Source organism: Saccostrea echinata, unplaced genomic scaffold (assembly GCF_033153115.1).
Source record: "Saccostrea echinata isolate AGI-Se365-2 ecotype Australia unplaced genomic scaffold, CSIRO_AGI_Sech_v1 ptg000028l, whole genome shotgun sequence".
Classification (NCBI taxonomy): domain Eukaryota; kingdom Metazoa; phylum Mollusca; class Bivalvia; order Ostreida; family Ostreidae; genus Saccostrea; species Saccostrea echinata.
In genome coordinates this window covers 860636-879055 of record NW_026889777.1, presented here as the reverse complement: position 1 = coordinate 879055, position 18420 = coordinate 860636, and the positions used below count along the sequence as shown (strand labels likewise).

At 33.5% G+C, this 18420-nt stretch overlaps 2 protein-coding genes across 2 annotated transcripts in view; both read right to left on the bottom strand.

The window, feature by feature from the left end:
- Window positions 1-18420, bottom strand: part of LOC133194003 (zinc finger MYND domain-containing protein 11-like) — a 187921-nt gene that overhangs the window by 12884 nt on the left and 156617 nt on the right. The window lies entirely within an intron of this gene.
- The window catches only part of LOC133194001 (uncharacterized), a 163464-nt gene that overhangs the window by 126319 nt on the left and 18725 nt on the right, over window positions 1-18420 (bottom strand). Inside the window, exon 4 of the mRNA XM_061329912.1 lies at window positions 10551-10745. Within this exon, the coding sequence (XP_061185896.1) occupies window positions 10551-10745 (195 nt within the window). The remainder of the gene's footprint in view (window positions 1-10550; window positions 10746-18420) is intronic.

The following is an 18420-nucleotide window of genomic DNA, read 5'->3' as shown; positions in this document are numbered from 1 at the left end:
ATGAAGACCCGACTGAAGAAATGACTCGCAGCAAACGAAAATACATACCGATGCGTATTCCGCACGACAACTGCAAACACTTACATATGTTTTCACAACCGTAACAACTTTTAAATCCAACGAAATGGTCAAAAAACCGCAGCGATGTAAACACTACCAAATTTACAGCAGCTTCCTTATGCAGACAACCACTCCTCGACGTCACAGTCGTAAAATACGACGTCACAGGTACACTCTTTTCCCGAACTTTTCTAATGCAAAATGGCGATTAAGCATTGTACGTAATATAAGGCATACTGTCTTTGTTGTTCAGCACACGTACTTTTAATTGTTTGCAAAAAGTTCTCCTTTAACCAGGTAATTGAATATCACAAGAGGAAAGGAAACTGGAATGTCTTCAGTACAGAAATCGGTCTTTGAAATTTGAAGATCCATGATCCGCCCACTTGTTTCACCTCCAGCTAAGAGGTGCATATTTAGTGTGCAAATCGAGAGTTTTAAAGCCATTGTGACGTCACCCTCAATAATTTGTAACAGATCAGTGAAATCTTACAAATGAATCAATAAAAAAAAGTAATAAAGAGTTAAACTGTGGAAATCATTAGTTTTCAAGTCTTGTGTACTATAAACAAATTATTACTGATTAATCAGGTGTAAGGCACAACGATTCTCCACAAGGCAGCATTGATATAGTAGTACTTGATGTACATGTAATACAATATGATAGTTAGTACTTGATGTACATGTAAATATACTGTAGATAATCCGTTTATTTGAGATACCCAACCTGCCCCCGAAATGAATTTGTATTGAACCCTTTTATCGATTGATTTGTGTATGATCAAGAACTAACGAGAATGGGGTTGACTGGAAGGGGGGGGGGTGATTGGAACAGGGGGGTCGACTTCTTATATATCTTTTATACAGGTGCCTTAGCAAATAGCAAATGGATTTCAGTTAAAATATCTATAAATCCCCAGCGATTTTATATGATATTGGATAACGATCCCCTTTTTTATATTAAATATTTAAAAAAAACAATTCTAGATACCTACCTCCACCAGGAAAAATGCTCCCCTATACTCGGTGAAATTCGTAAGTTTCTCTATTAAAATATCGAAAGCCACACATACTTTTGTTCACACTTTATTTATATTATAGAGTCTTATACAAACAAAATTAAGATGTATTATAAGAATTTTTGGTGTGTTTTCTGTGTGTATTTGTGTGTGTGTGTGGGGGGGTGGGGTGGGGGTAGGGGTGTTTGCGGACATCCTCCCCAACATCCCCTTTAAATCCTCCATTGAGCACAGGTGCAAGAGACATTTCTATAAATATTTACCGTTGGTTCAGCCGAGATATATGGATATAAAACCGCTTTTTATAATTTTTAACTAGTCTTTATAGATTATAAGTTCGACTAAAATCTTAGCTATATTGTCACTTGCCGAAAAATCGAAGTATATGGAATGAGTAAGATATATGTTACTGTCGACGTATTTTAAATACTTGTATGATATCCCCCGAATATACTATTAGTCGCTCCATTCTTTCCCTATAATTTGTAGTAGATCTGTCATTAACGGGGAAAAATTCTTCAAATATACAAATTTGGTGTAATACATGTAGCACATTTCCATCAAAACTCTTTTCATCAAAACTCTTTTGCTACAATTATCTATTTCATTATGAATAGCAATATAGAGATATAACATGCTCATCAGTTTTACTAGAGCTATTACTAGTATACCTGCCAGGCCATCTGTGAAGGAAATGTCACTCAGAATTGCCGAGGAAAAGAAGGGTGGGGGGGGGGGTACCAAACATGCTCAAGGAAGTGCTGCGCTTTTATTTCCGTTAAATGACTCATGACTTAGATGACTTCCATTGCTCAATTTCTATCGTCTAAGAGAGCAGTTCTTCTACATTAAAAAATAACATTAAAAACATTTTGAAGTTTAAATCTTTGTTTACGATTTTTGTTTCAGAAAAGCTTATATATATATTTTATCAAGTGAAAACTCGATCACTAAAAGATACTTTCATAAATTAAATCTATTAGTATGTCAAATGGTCTGTCTAGGTGCTGGCCGCGAGTGTTTTATTTTGTTCTTCGCAAGTTAGATTCCTTCAAGAATCGTTTTAATATTTATCAAAAACACCATGAGAATATTTTGTCGACCTATACTGAATAACCCATTCAACAAAAATAAAAAAAAAAAAAAGAGAAGGGGGGGGGGGGGGTTCAGTACTTGTATTTCCAGAAGTTCCATGTTAAGTTATTTATTATTATTCTAATAACTGTCATCCTCATCGGAAAGTCTAAAACGAATTAAATAAAAGTAATTACATAACATGTCTTTGCCTCCTGAATTTTGTAAAGACAAAAAATTAAGATATTACACACACATTTCGTCCTCCTTTGAGTCTGAGACTCGCGCATCAAGCCTTGGCTTTCGGTTAAATGCAATATAGTGATACTGTGTTTTGTATATTTTTATATACCATTTTAATTTACTGAGTATGTAAAATTAGAGGTGAAAATCATGTTACAGAAATCTATGGTAATGTATTATGTATGCATCTCAATACATGTACCTGCAATTCCATCTGTATTTTTAAAAGAAATGAAGTGTCTGATGAGACTGCAGCTTTACTGTTTTGTACTTAAGAGCATTAGCAAGGTTCCTGGCTATTGTATAGAAGTCTCTTCAGCAGATTTAATGGTACTAAATTGGACCCCCCCCCCCCCCCCGAAATAAGTTTTGCAAGTTTTGGTATTTTTCTTTTATTTCTTTTCTTTTTTCGGGGAAGGTGGTATGCTTTTTCAGACGTCATCAATTATCCCCCCCCCCATTTCTTGAAAAACGATGCATGCTTCGTGCTTGGTTTATTCCTCATGATGCCAGTAAATCATCTGTGAATTCTTTTGAATGAATTTGTTTTCTTTGTGCAATCCAGATAAAAAGTTTTGAAGTCATGGATTTTGTGGCCACAAACATGAATTAATGCTTTACCCTTTGTTTTTAAGGATAAACATATACTCGGACGATCGTCCCTCTCCCCCTTTTTTTAAACACATGATCAATCCACTCTGTAAAGTATGCTTGATAATATTTTCACACAAAACGTCATATATCTAATATACTTTCATTTCATTTTTAAGTAATTATGCTAAATGCCCTTCAATTTCAAGCCCCACAAATACACAAATAAAGCAGCTGATGTTTTTTTTTTTCTTTTTAAAGTAAAGATAATATTTGAATATCCTGTGAACTCCAGTTTAATGAATTACAAACACAAATATTAGCATTTGTTTATTATTTTAACTAGTGATTAGATACATGTACTTCATTTTGAGTTAGTCGTTAGGGTGGCAAAGTGGTTAGAACGTCTGCTCTAGGGTTGCGGAGTATATGTAGTTGATCCTTACGTCGCGGGTTCGAATCCACTACGGGACGTGGAGACCAGTCCTTCGAATAAGATTATATAAACCGAGGTCCCTTGTCGCAGTAGGTGCTGGCACGAAAAAGATCTTTTACTGCTAAATGGCCCTCAGTGCCTTGTATAGATCAAAATTTGCAGCTCTCCACCGGCAAGTGGTGGCGTCTCCATACGAGTGAAAAATTCTTGAGAGGGACGTGAAACAACATACAAACAAACATACAGACAGACATATTGAGTTATGTATCCAAACTATTTAGATTTGAATGCATGCTTGTTAAATGAGATTGAATGTGCCAACAATCCTAACTATGTAACTCAGAAGAATTTGCTAGAGGAATATCCCCCCCCCCCCCCCCCCGACGAACTTACATGTAGATGGTGGCATAATGCTTTTGTACCATCTCTCCTTCTATCTGTCTCTATCTGCAAAAACTTCAATTGAAATTTGAAATGCTTAGTTAAGCTCTCCATTTTCACATATTGATGCCGTTTTAAGTGCTGTTACCTTACCTCTCCTGGATTAGCCCAATGTTTGTGTTTACATTAAAGTACTGAATGTATGCATTTATTTATTAAAATAATTTGAAGTGTACTTTGCGTTCTCACCATCGGTAACGTTTGAGGAAAATACAGCGAAAATACAACACCATCAAAGTGCAAGTGTGTTCATTTTAGGCATTACCGTGAATTTTAGAATATCTTTTTCTTTGTTTATTATGAAAAACACTTAGTCTTCCTTTTGTTGATCCATTATCGCTTTTAAAATAGTAAGAACTATATAGATGGGTAGATTTTTGAAAGATGAATGGACGCTAAACAGAAAAAAAATTAATCAAAATGTTCTTGCTGCCATTTTGCCAATTACAGTTGGAGAAGGAAACAAAGAAAGAAATCGGCAGCAATCTTTCAACGTGTGATCATCATACTACCTTGGATCTATGTTAGGTGGTGATACCAATATTAATGATTACTACTGAAATGTGATGTATCAAAAATAAATTATCGTGGTGTAACAACAAATTTTACTACATATTTTCTCTATTATTTTTTTGGGATCGGTTCGCTAGCAACTACGTTACTCTTTTTTTTTTCTGGAATACGCATGCTCGACCTCACGGTAGGGCATCCTGGGAATACAACAGTAGATAAACTGTACCATAACAATTTCGTTTCATTATCGGTAAAAGATTCGTTCTTTGTTGTTTAACTTGTACATACATGTAAATGTACGAAATGTAACAGTTACTTAGGTCTTATAATGCAAAGACTGAAGATATCAGTTAATTCTAAAATTATGATAAATATACTACTTTACGACACGCTCGAATAACAACCTCGGATATGCATGCTTGCCGGAAAGACCAGAGAAGATGCGATTGCTACAAAATAGTACCACACTGCATGGAATATTTTAAACTAGGTGCTCATTGGTTCTACTGATCTCTTATTTTTCACCTTAAAATTTAAAATACAGTAAACTATAGAATGCTTATAAAATGACTAATGAGTAATGCTATTGCCGATGTGAAGCCCACTCTAGATTCACCTTTCTGAATTGACACCCCCCCCCCCCCCGTTCATCACTATGCCTTTTTTATTTACAATTAATGGATTCAGCAACTTAAACCAATGATTCAGATATCTACTTGTGTGTTTTATGATGGCCACAGCGCTAGGTCAACTTTCTTTTTAAAGGATTTGCTTGTAGCTGATTCTATGTTACGGCAAATATAAACAATAACGCTTACATTATACGACGAACTACTTTATTTGATATTATGCTCTGACAGCTTAATTATAAATCTATCATTAGCATTTACTGAGATTTTTTTTGGCAATTACTTTGAGATGCAATATTTATCATGTCTATGCAGTAAAAAAAGCTAAAGTCTCCAAACTCAAAACACCTATTTCGAAGGGGGAGGGGGGTTGTTGTACATTAGTATATTTCTTTTTTAACTGCAGGAGTTTGCGAGTGCTCGATCTTAATGCTGCAACAAAACGGGGGAGACTACAGGAAGCATTTAAATAAAGATTTACAACAGTGAAAAACTATACTTACAACCCCCCCCCCCCCCCCAGGTATTCTACGGGGCTGTATTGTCAATAAAAAGAAATATCTCTTTTTATGCATCAGCTGAAACGAGACATTTAAAAATAGCATATAAAGACAAAAGGTTTACATTATCGATAATATTTAATCTACATTAGTATCAACAAAATTAAGGAATTGTAAACCTCCATGTAAAGTGTTAACTGTTGTTCGAAGAAGAAATAATACTGTGCATATTATAAAAGCATCACTCCAGTCTAACAATTTTCCCAGCAAAAAAAGAACAATTATATGATTTTGCTTACATAATGTTACCTTCACTATCATTATTTATTTTATTTTTTCCAAAATATTTTATCAAAATGTGACGTGATCTGTTTCCTATACAATATTGCCACGCGATTGCGAGTTTGAAAGTCCAGCACTGCATTACTAGTACTACAAGTCGAGCCTGTGAACATCGACCAGGAAAATCATCATCAATGCAGGGACGCTATATGGAGAGACAGGATTTACATTTAGAAGAATTAATTTATGTGAAATATAAACAAATTAATATTTCTTACATGATGGTGTGCTTTGAAACGTGTGATTATTTTCTGAGGTTAGGAGAATGAGGGGGCAACTCCAACAGAAAAAAAAATCTCAAATTTTTTGGAGTAGCCAAGAATCAGCGAACAATCTATTTGGGAGCGGGTGTTAGGACATGTAAATGACTCATTCGATCACATTTTACCAAGTGTCCTAAGTGTCTGAGTTTTTTTTAAACGGGGGGGGGGGGGTCATTTTGGTTTACTTTGCTATTTAAATTTTATATCTCAGAAAATATCCGAGGGTGGAGTTGGACACTCCAGATATCCCTCTAAATCTGCGCAATAATAGTTTGTCCGAAAAGAGTCCTTGTATGGACAATTTCATTCAAAGGCTTACAGCCCTTTTCCATTCCCATGTTGTTGAAACATGATATATAATAGTATGTTTATTCACCAATCAAGGGCCCTCAGAGGGCAAATACAATTATTACAATAAGATCACATTTAATTGAATAATATTAAAATATCGTAATATGGTAGAATATTAACCATGTTATATTTAACATGTAGGTATAAATGGAAGATTACAATACCACAAATAAGATACTGGTAAAAATGCAAGATTTGTAACATATCCACAATTGTCTGAAACGGGGACAAAAATATTGAGAAGGTAGAAAACCACATGAGGCTAAAGAAAATGATAATAATAATAGATTAGCAGCATACTATTATATAGTGATCGAGTTGCGCAATTTATTATCCATAAGCTAAGGCAGCATCCGACATCGATTCCAATGCAAATTACGTCACTTCCGTTTTGCACAGAATTATCTCACTCACCCACAAACAAACACGCAACTCCGTTGCGAGGGGATAAAACAAACACAGAAAAGTCGAACAGTGTAAAAGTCTATCATAAAGATGCACTTTTCTACATGGGAAGAAATTCTGTGGATTCTCTCTGGTGTAGCTGCATGTAGACTGAATTCAATCAAAGCGCAATTAACGCTGGCTTACGCTTATCTTTATGTTATCCGAGACAAATGATGTCAAGGCAGTGTTGAGGGAAGGATCCAAAACTTTTACAGATATAAGATTAAAGCTTTAAATTTTATTTTTAAAGAATAATATGACGCCTTTAATTTTTTTTTTTCGGGGGGTGGCATAATTTCAATATTTTATGTGCTCAATAATAATAATAATAATACATTTAAAATGAAACATATAATTATAGAAAATAAAAGAGTAAACAATAAACAAAGTTAAATAAAAAGGAAATTAAAATAAATGTTGGAATTTGTATGTAACCCTTAATTTGATTTTAGAAAGTATAAGTATGCCACAGGTTACTAATTTACCCCATTTCATTGACCACGCAAAGCGCAGGGTTTTTCCCGTAAATATGTCTTAGGATTCGCACGAAGTGGGATGGACAGATTTTAGGGCATAGATAGGAAGAAGAGTGTCTGGGGAAAAGAATTAAAATTTCAAATATTGAGAAATGTTGCCTTTGAACGTATGAAGGGTGTAAATAGGCCATGTTTACCTTCTTCTCAATGGGTAAGTGAAATATGCAGGGTATTGGGGTAACTCACAGTGTCTTAGAAAGACTTGCACACTGTGGATTCTCCCTAGATTCAGAAATATTTTAAGGCTATAATAAAAAATTAAAAAAACACTAAATTCCAAGGTGCATCAGACATGCCACTGAAGAAAATATTTTTTTTTCTTAGATCCACCTCTCCTAGATTCTGCCATAAATGCATTTTTTTGGAGGGGGGGGGGGTGCTCTTTCTTTTGGAAATACTTCAGATTTTTGCTTTATTTATTTTTGAGGTCTATTTGATGCTTTGCATCAATTTAACTTGTTCAATTCTTTTTTTGAGCCAATACAAATATATATATATTTTGATGATGAAAATAATAAAAATTAAAATATTTGAACTGAGTACTTGATCCGTTTTTCGCCAAGGGGGGGGGGGGGTATTCTGTCTAAAAAAAAAAATACGTTTGTAAAGTACAAGAAAAGAGGACACGGGGTGGTTTAATCTGACTGGTGTATTCAAATACTATTATTATTATATTTATGACGCAGTATTTTTCTCTGTTCCCCGTCATTGCAAGTTTAGGAGTAATGTCACAAAGGCTTGGGAATTTGTTTATGGTACACAAGAATTCAAACTAACGTTTTCCACAGTTTAACTATATTAAATAATTTATTATTATTTTTTATTGATTCATGTGTAAGATTTCACTGATCTGTTACAAATTATTGAGGGTGACGTCACAATGGCTTTAAAACTCGAGATTTGCACACTAAATATGCACCTCTTAGCTGGAGGTGAAACAAGTGGGCGGATCATGGATCTTCAAATTTCAAAGACCGATTTCTGTACTGAAGACATTCCAGTTTCCTTTCCTCTTGTGATATTCAATTACTTGGTAAAAGGAGAACTTTTTACAAACAATTAAAAGTACGTGTGCTGAACAACAAAGACAGTATACCTTATATTACGTACAATGCTTAATCGCCATTTTGCATTAGAAAAGTTCGGGAAAAGAGTGTACCTGTGACGTCGTATTTTACGACTGTGACGTCGAGGAGTGGTTGTCTGCATAAGGAAGCTGCTGTAAATTTGGTAGTGTTTACATCGCTGCGTTTTTCTGACCATTTCGTTGGATTTAAAAGTTGTTACGATTGTGAAAACATATGTAAGTGTTTGCAGTTGTCGTGCTGAATACGCATCGGTATGTATTTTCGTTTGCTGCAAGTCATTTCTTCAGTCGGGTCTTCATTCATGGGGACTATGAAGCCGTGCGTTGTTGGCAATGTTTAACGGATATCTACAACTCGGAAGGAACGTTTTGCGATAACAGTGGAGTCGTAGCATAATTTAATGACGGAAATTCGATGGATTATTTTAATATCGCCGTTTGATTGCAGAAAACTGCAGAATTTAGCGAGAAAATAATGACGCATGCGCAAATGGGGGTTAGTCGTTTTTTGATGCCAGGCATCGACTAACCCCCATCTGCGCATGCGTCATTATTTTCTACAGCTACAACAGTAGAACACCAGATACACTGCATAAAAGACATTTACCCTAGAAATATTAATTATGGCTGAAAATAAACAATAAAAATATGAAATTGGAACACAATAAAAACATGAATGAATAAAAATAAACAATAGTTCAATTATATTAGCTTCTTATATACACACTTACCCATTTAGACAGTATCTACTACAGTGAAAACTGATAATTTCAAGCAAAACTAAGTTAGTTTTCGGGCACTACACCTGATTTCAGAATTTTCTGAAAATCCAGGATTTATAATTAGTCTAAGATTAAATAATTCCCTGTTTTTAATCCAAAACTGTCATGAAACATAATGAATGATCATTCACTGTGATAAAGAGTGACGATTTTGTGAAGAATGTGCATTTAATGTTTTCTGTGTAAGTAGAATTTTGTGGGCAAGAGGGGGAAAAAAATCAAACGTCTCTTACTAAAAGTCCTTCGGTGTAAGCTTGCACTTCTGGCTATTACTAATGAAAAAAACTTTTGTCAAAAGGTGAGGGGCATCTTCTCTCTTGTCCTACACTTCTAAATAATGTCTTAAGCATTTTGTTCAACAAAATCTTAAAATCTTCCTTCACAAGCCCAGATATAAGCAAGTGTGTTTTCCTAGAATGGGCAACCCATCAGCATAAACCCTATTTCAGAAGCATATGCCTTTTTCTTTATCTTTGATAGAGGATTAATTGCCTAATTAAAATAGAGCTCATCTGCTAGTGTGTCTAGTCTATCGTCGTAAAGATTAATATTGATTAATGTGATCAAAGTTGCCCCAGCCAGTTGCAAGGTCCTGGGCCTCCATTCCTATCTCTCATATAATAGATTTCAAAACTGGGATTGAGGGAGATATTGCTTCTTAAATAAACAGTTTGATTTCTGGTTGTATTGAAGACCATTAGTTTCAATTTAACTTCCCCTCTTTGACCGAAATAGCCAACCTAGCTTTGCAGTATATCCAATCTTTGCTAGGCAATTGTTCTGATCTGTTCTACTTCACATAAACCCTAGATTTGTGAGTGGTGGAGGCGCTTAGAAAAAATTGGTTTGCAATATTGGTCTTATCCAAGTAAAACCAAGAAAAAAAAAAAACGTCAAATTTTCCCCCTTTGCCTAAATCTATTCAATTTTGCAAAATGTATTCCACAATTTAAGAGCGGCAGCTAAAATTGTTAAATTGATTAAAGACAGAGTGCAACAGACAAGGATAAAAATTAAAAAAAAGTTTGTATGCTCAGGCATGTTCAATGCATTGCAGATTTTTTTTTCTTTCAGAAAGCTGTTCGTCTCTCTCACTTCAAAAAATCTTTTGGCGATATCTTCTTCATAATATATATTTGAGCTTTCCATTTCAAAAAACCTTTAATAAACTTGAAACAAAATAAACAAAAATACAACATGGATAATGATTGCAGAGTCTTTTAGGATTATACTTACCGCAACAGTCTCTCCTGTTATAGATTATCACTTCGTCAATGTTGTAGGTTGTCCCCAGATCGATCCGATACCATGGGTTTGTGGTCAATCTGGTATGACAAAAATCGTTCAATTTTCCATTGTTACACAGTCCTGCCTTGAAATGAGCAAATGTACTACTAAGGTAGGATTTTTTCCCTCGGGCAACATCTGAAACTGAAAATATTAAAGGACAAGGTTGAATGTGGAGGAAAAGAAAACTAAGTCGTCTTAAGATTAGTTTGGAAGTTTTACACATTTTTATAATTATTGTTAAAATACACGTTTATTAGTCGATTTTCATTAAAAAAAAATATGGCAATTATCGTTCAATTTTCCATTGTTACACAGTGCTGCCTTTAAATTACCCAGTGTACTACTAAGGTAGGATTTCTTCCCTCGAGCAACATCCTTTATACCTTAAACTATAGATATTAAGGATGTCGACGAGTATTCTTGAAAGCACTCGGCTATCGCTTGCTGAAACCGATCATTGACTACTAGTAAACATTTTCACTTGATCACTCGTTAATAATGCTTTACTTATGAGAAAGGTGTTATAAATACTAAATTAAAATGGATTGATTCTTGTAGTTTTAAGTCCCTTGCAAGAGTATTTCACTCGTATAAGAGGTCTTTATTGTAAACCACTTCAGAATAAAAAGTTTGGAAGTCTTTAGTTTTATCCTACTCGATAAGCCGAATGGAAGTTGAAGTATCCTCTGTAACGTCTTGAAATGTGTCGAGACAAATGAGTGGTTTACAATTACTTTAAAGGAAGACTGGAACGATTCATTAGAAAAAAAGAAAAAAAAGAATCTCGAAACCACCTGCATCTTGTTAAAGTAGGTTAATGATTGATAAATTAATAAAATACAAGTTTGAACGGGGGGGGGGGGGTCGTAGGGGGTGCCCTACGAAACAAGTGCCCTTGGTCTTTTATGATATAAATGAATAATCAGGAGTCATTCCATGCATGTGCGTGCGTGCACATGGTAAAAGTCGTAATATGAACTGAGTTTATTATTTTCTTTTAATCAAATCAAGTCAAATTCAAGAGTATTCTCAATATAGAGGTGTCATATTAATTAAGTTACGAGGGGTGATAAAAAACTTCGCGAACTAATTGAATTATTTCCATTTATAAAAGAAATGAAATTAGGTTTCAGGGTTCATTATTTTTTAAATTAGTCCTTTTCAATTTAAATGCACATCTGCCACCGTTCTGCCCAAGCGCGAATCACGTGATACAGGCGGTCATGTGACATGCTCCGAAGCGTTCCGTTCACAGAAGGTAAAAGATTTTTTTCGAGTCTAATATTTCTTACTATGAAAGTTTTTTTTTTTTTATAACAAGAACAGTCAATTTCTCAAAAATGGCCAAATCTCAGCAATAGGATGGTTGGATAAGGATATCCTTTCCCAGAATGAGCATGGTGACCCTCACAACCCGAGTTTTCTCTCTTGGGAGCGTCGTTTATCCAATATTGATAAAGTACGGGCGCCTTCTTTTTATCATAACTGATATGTTTAAAGTCTAAAGTAAACGATATTTTAGGGATTTAATAACTACATGTATATTATTGTTAAGATATTCAACTACTTTTCTTACTGTAACTTGGCTTTCATTCATAACAAATTACTCATCTAAGGACACAGCTCTTCCCCAGCTTGCTTTCCCTGGGCAACAGAACAAACATCATTTTTAACCATCTCCCTTCTTTCACTAAAACAATTAATCCAATTAATGATTAAACTCCTGGCAAGTCTTTTGTCTTCATAAACTTTGTACAAATTATTATATGCTACTGCAAAGGAATTTCCAAGATACACATTAAACTTTACAGCTGTTCGTTGCTCGAGTACGACTGAGTCAATCATTTTTTGTCACAAGTAACCTATCTATTGACGTCATTTTCAAATTGTGACGTCACAAACATGGATCAAAACATTATAACAACTGCTATTTATATAACACTTGTATGACTACATGTGTGCCAAATTTCATTCTGGTCTGAATCGTGGTTTTGTAAATATAGAGATAGTTCGCGGACTTTTTGATCACCCCTCGTATGTCACTCGTCAGCTTTTTACAATGTTTAGTTTGTTCAGAACCTGTAACTTAAAAATTATTTATTACAATTCAATTTTTATAATATATTTAACAATGCAAGTTATACAATATCCAATTAAAAAAATGATCACAAAATTGTAAAGAAACAAGATTTAGGGGGTGGGGGTGGGGGCTATTTTTTTTAATGGTGGAAGGATATTTAGTAGAAAATTCTCCAGTGCAAATCTACACACTTGTTAAATTTTATATCTTAGAATTTTAGCTCTACATATTTTTACTAGAGAATTTTTTGTCATTATTTACTGGGAATATTAAATACATGTATATTTAATTAATATTTTCAGAACAAAGAACTCGACCCACAATATGCCTTATTTGGCCTAGTAAATATGAAAAAAATTAAAATGGCTTCAGAATATATGTTTTTGATCATTCTCACACTAGAACATTAACACATTTCACATGTACAATATTTTAATCAAAACCGGATATTTATTATGTCAAACTAAATTCTAAACCTCACCGTGGTTCGAGGTTTTCCGGGAAAATGCCAAAGGACAAGGTATGTTAAGGGCCGAATCTGGCCCCTTATTTGATGTAAAATTCAGAACAAGGTTAAAATTGTGATAGTTTGTAGTTAAGAACTTAAAATGATGCTTGTTTTAAATCCAGCACTAATTTCAAAAGCTCACACGGAGGCCACAAGAGGGTGCAGAAGTAGGACATTTTCCCGAATTTCCTCAATTCTGGTGGAATTTCGTCAAATTTGAGATACTTTTCACTTCGGGAGACATAGAGCACAAGCTTGCCTATCTGAGATTTTTATACATAAGATACATCTGATACATGTACTAGTGTATGAAATATATAAATTTCGTAGATAGGCAAGCTTGTGCTCTATGTTTTCTGAAACAAAATGTGCTGTAAAATCGACGAAAATTTGCATAAAAATTAGAAAATTCGGAAATTGACATATTTTCTGACCTTCCTGTGACCTCTGTGTATCCTATAACTTAGAACCAAGACTCATTTTGTGGTAGGGGTGACAACAGGTTTTTATTAACAAACTGTTGCATCATTCTAAAAGACAGGCCAAACTAGGGGCCAAAAAGGGGTCTTAGCCTATCTTGTCCTTTACACAATTAATCGTGATTTACACATACAGCACACTCGTTACCGCAAAATATTAAAACGGAAAAAGAATGATAACTATTCGAGAAACATTTTCCATTGAAAATATTTTGCGGTAACGAGTGTGCTCATGTTGAAAAAAAAATAAAATTTCAGTGCGTTTGAAAAATGCTATGGCCACGATCCATCGTATGTGTCTTCGTGTTTAACACAAACTTATAGGATCGATTCATGAGGTGTAAATATATTGATAATGTAAGTGGAAACGCACTCATATCCCACATGTAAAAAAAAAAAATTAAATGAGGCGTTATTAGGCATATCAGACTATTGGAATATATGCTGGTTTTAAAAAAGGGTTAAAAATGCCGATTTATCAACAGGTTTTTTTTCCAAAGTTAGATGGGGTCACAGGGAAGAACAACTTTCATACTTACTATATGTATAAATACCACAAATACAAATCATTATGTCAATTACATGTATTAGCGTTGTTTGTGCTTTGACAAATACGAAATTTGACATTACTTTTGAATTTTTATGCTTTCAAATATCCGTTAATTTCAATAGCCAATTGCTAATGGGTGGCTCATATTACACTAAAGATCCATAGATAAGACACAAGGTGATAGAAAACAGTCTATTGTTTGCTTTTAAGACACTAAATGTGGTAAAAAATCTAAAAAGTACATTTTCTGAAATCATAATTGTATTTTGGAAAAAAAGCATGGGTGTATATTATGATCATGTATGTTGTACATGACGTTACTCGTTATACGTCATTTTTGACGTCATAGAAGATACATGCAATCAATATTTCGGTTAAAATGCTTGTCATAAAAAAATCGAAGGCTTTTATGGACCTAATTTTCTGTCGTGTTGTTAAATGCATTTAATTAAAAACGGGAAAATTATCTTTAAAAAGATATCATTAGAATTTTAGCATTGAGATAATAAATATCTCTGTAAACTGGATCCAAAATAGAACTCATGTGCTGATCCGTCAAATGCACATGTCCGGCTTTAATGAATCCCCATGTCGGTATATACAATATTTATATCTACATGAAGTAGCAATCAATCTTTATTTTTGTAACTTCATGTCAATTATTTCATTAAAAAAGCTCGCGTGATAATTCTTGCACCTGCATAAAAACGTGAAAAGTAACTTTTTCTTTTTTTAAGGTCAAGATCTAGTAAATGACTTTAGACTAACTTTTTGGTGCTAGGTCCATTATGACGTCATAATCAATTTCAACTTTCTTTTTCCCGTACCTTACGGCTCTAAGAGGATTATGTAGAAAATGAAGTATTTTCATGGAATTCAATTTGTAATCCTGATACCTATATTAAATTTAACATTATTTTGAAGAAGAGGCCAAGAACATACAAATTACCGTTTTCTGAGAGACTTTAGGCAATCTGAATACATTTCCTTTGTTTGATATGGAAAAAACTCCGGTATTCATGACTGGTTTTCTTAATTTTTCAATGAAAATGACACTTTAAAATATGATTTTTCGTCTAATTTATCTACAAATTTTGCCCCGAAACACCTTATTTAACCAAGCTTAAGTTACAAAGCATCATTAAAGGAATTTATTTGTTAAATTTGAGAAATCTGTAGGCACCTTTCATTTACTAGATCTTGACCTTAAAGAAAGGATGCGGTCTGGTTTCAACACATTTCAAATATGTTTCCAGAAATAAGATGCATATTTTACATATATGACTCTTGACATTGTTTATTATAAGGAGTGAGATGAAGTGCAAGTGGGATGTCAAATTAAAAAATAAATGACAAGCAAAAAAAAAAAAAAAAAAACTGATTTGAGAGAAGGAAGAAAAAGGGATTGAAATATGTTTCAAAAAATTCAGAATTATTTAATCGAAGTGTTAGATCTACGTTAATGTAAATAAGAGTAAAATGTGTACATGTAAACTACTTGTGTATGAATTGTTTCTGCCAAGTTTTCTTGACCAGCACCTCCCTTGTACAAATAATTGTACACTGATAAAAAATTAAGCACAATATATATGTATATGTGCATTAGCGGATCCAGAGGGGGATTCCAGGGGTTGGAACCCCCTTTATTTTTCCAGAGAGGGGGGGGGGGATTCTGTAATATAGGTAAGTAGTTCAATATCTGCTCTTTCTGTACTCAATGTAATGTTTCGCGTATTTGCTTCCCTCCGTGCACTTTCAAAATCCCGGCCCCGGGCCTCGACCACCCACAAGTAACATGCAAGTTTTCACTTTGAATTCCGGCGAACTTTTAGCTATGCAATTTTTGGACTATCTTCTGAAGTATCTAACTTAAAGAAGTACAGTAAACATAAAACGTTATGAAAGGGAGTGTGCATAAGAGAATATATTTCTCTCCTTATATTATGGAGATATTTTATTCAATGAAGAGAAAGATTTTAAAATGTTCCCGTATAATGCCGGGTGAGGGGGCTCACTTTTACAGAGAATAATCTTGCTGTAGTTTTAGTATGTAAGTTTTGATTTAGATCCCCCCTCCTTTTCTTGTTGCCGGAAGGTAAAAAATGCACAAATTCAAGTATTTGAAAGAAAAAAAATGTACTGAATAGTTAGAGGAAGCTCCCCACCCCCGAAATAGGATTTTAGAGCGTGGTGCACAGGTGTTTTTTTTTTTTTGTTTTTTTTTGTTTTGTTTTTGTTTTTGTTTTTTTTTGCTTGTCAACTCTTTTTGAAGGTTGTCCCCTTAGAAAACCGTTTCTACAGGCTAGAAGTGCCTGTGGTGTGATTCTATGCATGAGTGTTTGTAGCACAGACCTGGAACCCCCCCCCCCCCTTTCAAAAATTGTTCGTGTAAAATCAATTTTACGCTGAGTATTTGCAAAATATTAAATTAAATCCCTGTATAGATGCATTTCTCTTCCTATCTTGACGTATAAGAGCATTACATACGCAATACTGCTCTATTTATTCACATGAAAATCATAATGTTAAAATGAAATTGAAAGTAGTGAATGTTAAGCAATACATCAATAAAACATACTAAATTTATTACATTTATAGGTCAATAGATACTGATAAGTTATGAGAAGAAAAACAGAAACATCATTTATTTATCTCTACTTTACAACACGCCACGAATCACTGTCCTGCATACACTTATTATTTTACGGGAATAAAATATGGCCTAGCGATTGGCTTGTTCGTGAAGATAAATATCCGCGAGCTTGGGGTACGTGCGAATATCGCGGATATATCTCGCATGCGTATTCATCAAAGTTGTTTTACAGTATAATATAAGAATTTGTCTTGATGTTACATGTACTCTCTTTGTTTATATACATTCAAAATTATAATCAAGTATAACACAAATTTCTACCTTTTTTTTATTTCTTGCAGTAAATATATACATGTGCATGTATTTCGAACAACACATCGGCTAATACCTATATTTATATTTCAGTTGATAAATACATTGTACTCTGTTTATTCTTTGATGGAATGTGGGGAATTCTCGTGAATTCATCTAAGTTAATAGCATAGATCTTCAATTTTTAAGCAGATTTAATATTTTTGTTTTTAGGTGATTTTCTTTAAAATATAATTCAATTATTTCCACAAAATTTTGTATTTAACAAGTTTTGAATGAGTTCCGTATTTTACGAAACTCCTTTCAGTTTCTCTTTTACCACAAAAAAGATGAGATGTTCAATTTATTTTTACAAATGTTTAGGAAGTATTATCCTTTTAACTTCCGTTGACTATTTTCTCTATGATAATTTATTTAGATATAGATTTTTAAAAGCTCAAATATTTACTATTTTATTGATCTAAAAATACTGCAGTTGTCGTCATTTTCCATTGAAAAGATTTTTTCAATTCTATCCAGTCAGAATTGACTGGTATATCAAATGAACTCTTTTATCTGTTTTTTTTTTTTTTTTTTTTTTTAAATTTATGGTTCTAAATTAAATGATGTTGATTTAATAAATATCTATCTCCAATTATTCAATTTCAAGTCTTAAATTCGTATATTTCTACATTGTAATTGCAAACTTTAAGTCATTTCTATCGCTCTTTGACGTGACATTACATTACAAAAAATGACTTTCCTACTGCCTTTTTCTATCAAAACACTGCCATATTGCAATACCTATTTTTCAAAAACTATAATAGATATTGAAAAAAGGAAAATGGTTATGAAAAGCAAAAATTCTATATTATCTATAATAAACATAACATTAATTTTTGAGAAGAGGCCGTTTTTGATGCTTCGTGGACTTAGCTCTTTTACACATCCACGCAGCAGAAAATTTACTTTGTTATTTCTGAAAATCGCGTATTTTGGCTAATATCTCAAAATTTACATCACTGGCCCCTTCTTTTTTTGTCATTTTTTAAACTATTTGATACTTTAAACCGATCAGCACTAAAGTTACAAGAAGTTTGGGAAAGAAACCAAACAAATAAACAAACCAAAAAAAAAAAAAAAAACAAAAAAAACTTATTGCCTGTTTAGATTTTTGATACAGGTACCCCATATATATTTTTACAGTAAAAAGGTCACACGATAATTTACGCACATAAATTTGCAGGATTTTTTTCAATATTAAATGTTATTCAAAGTGTGACCCGCCAACAAAAACCTCCCTTAGCTCAATTAT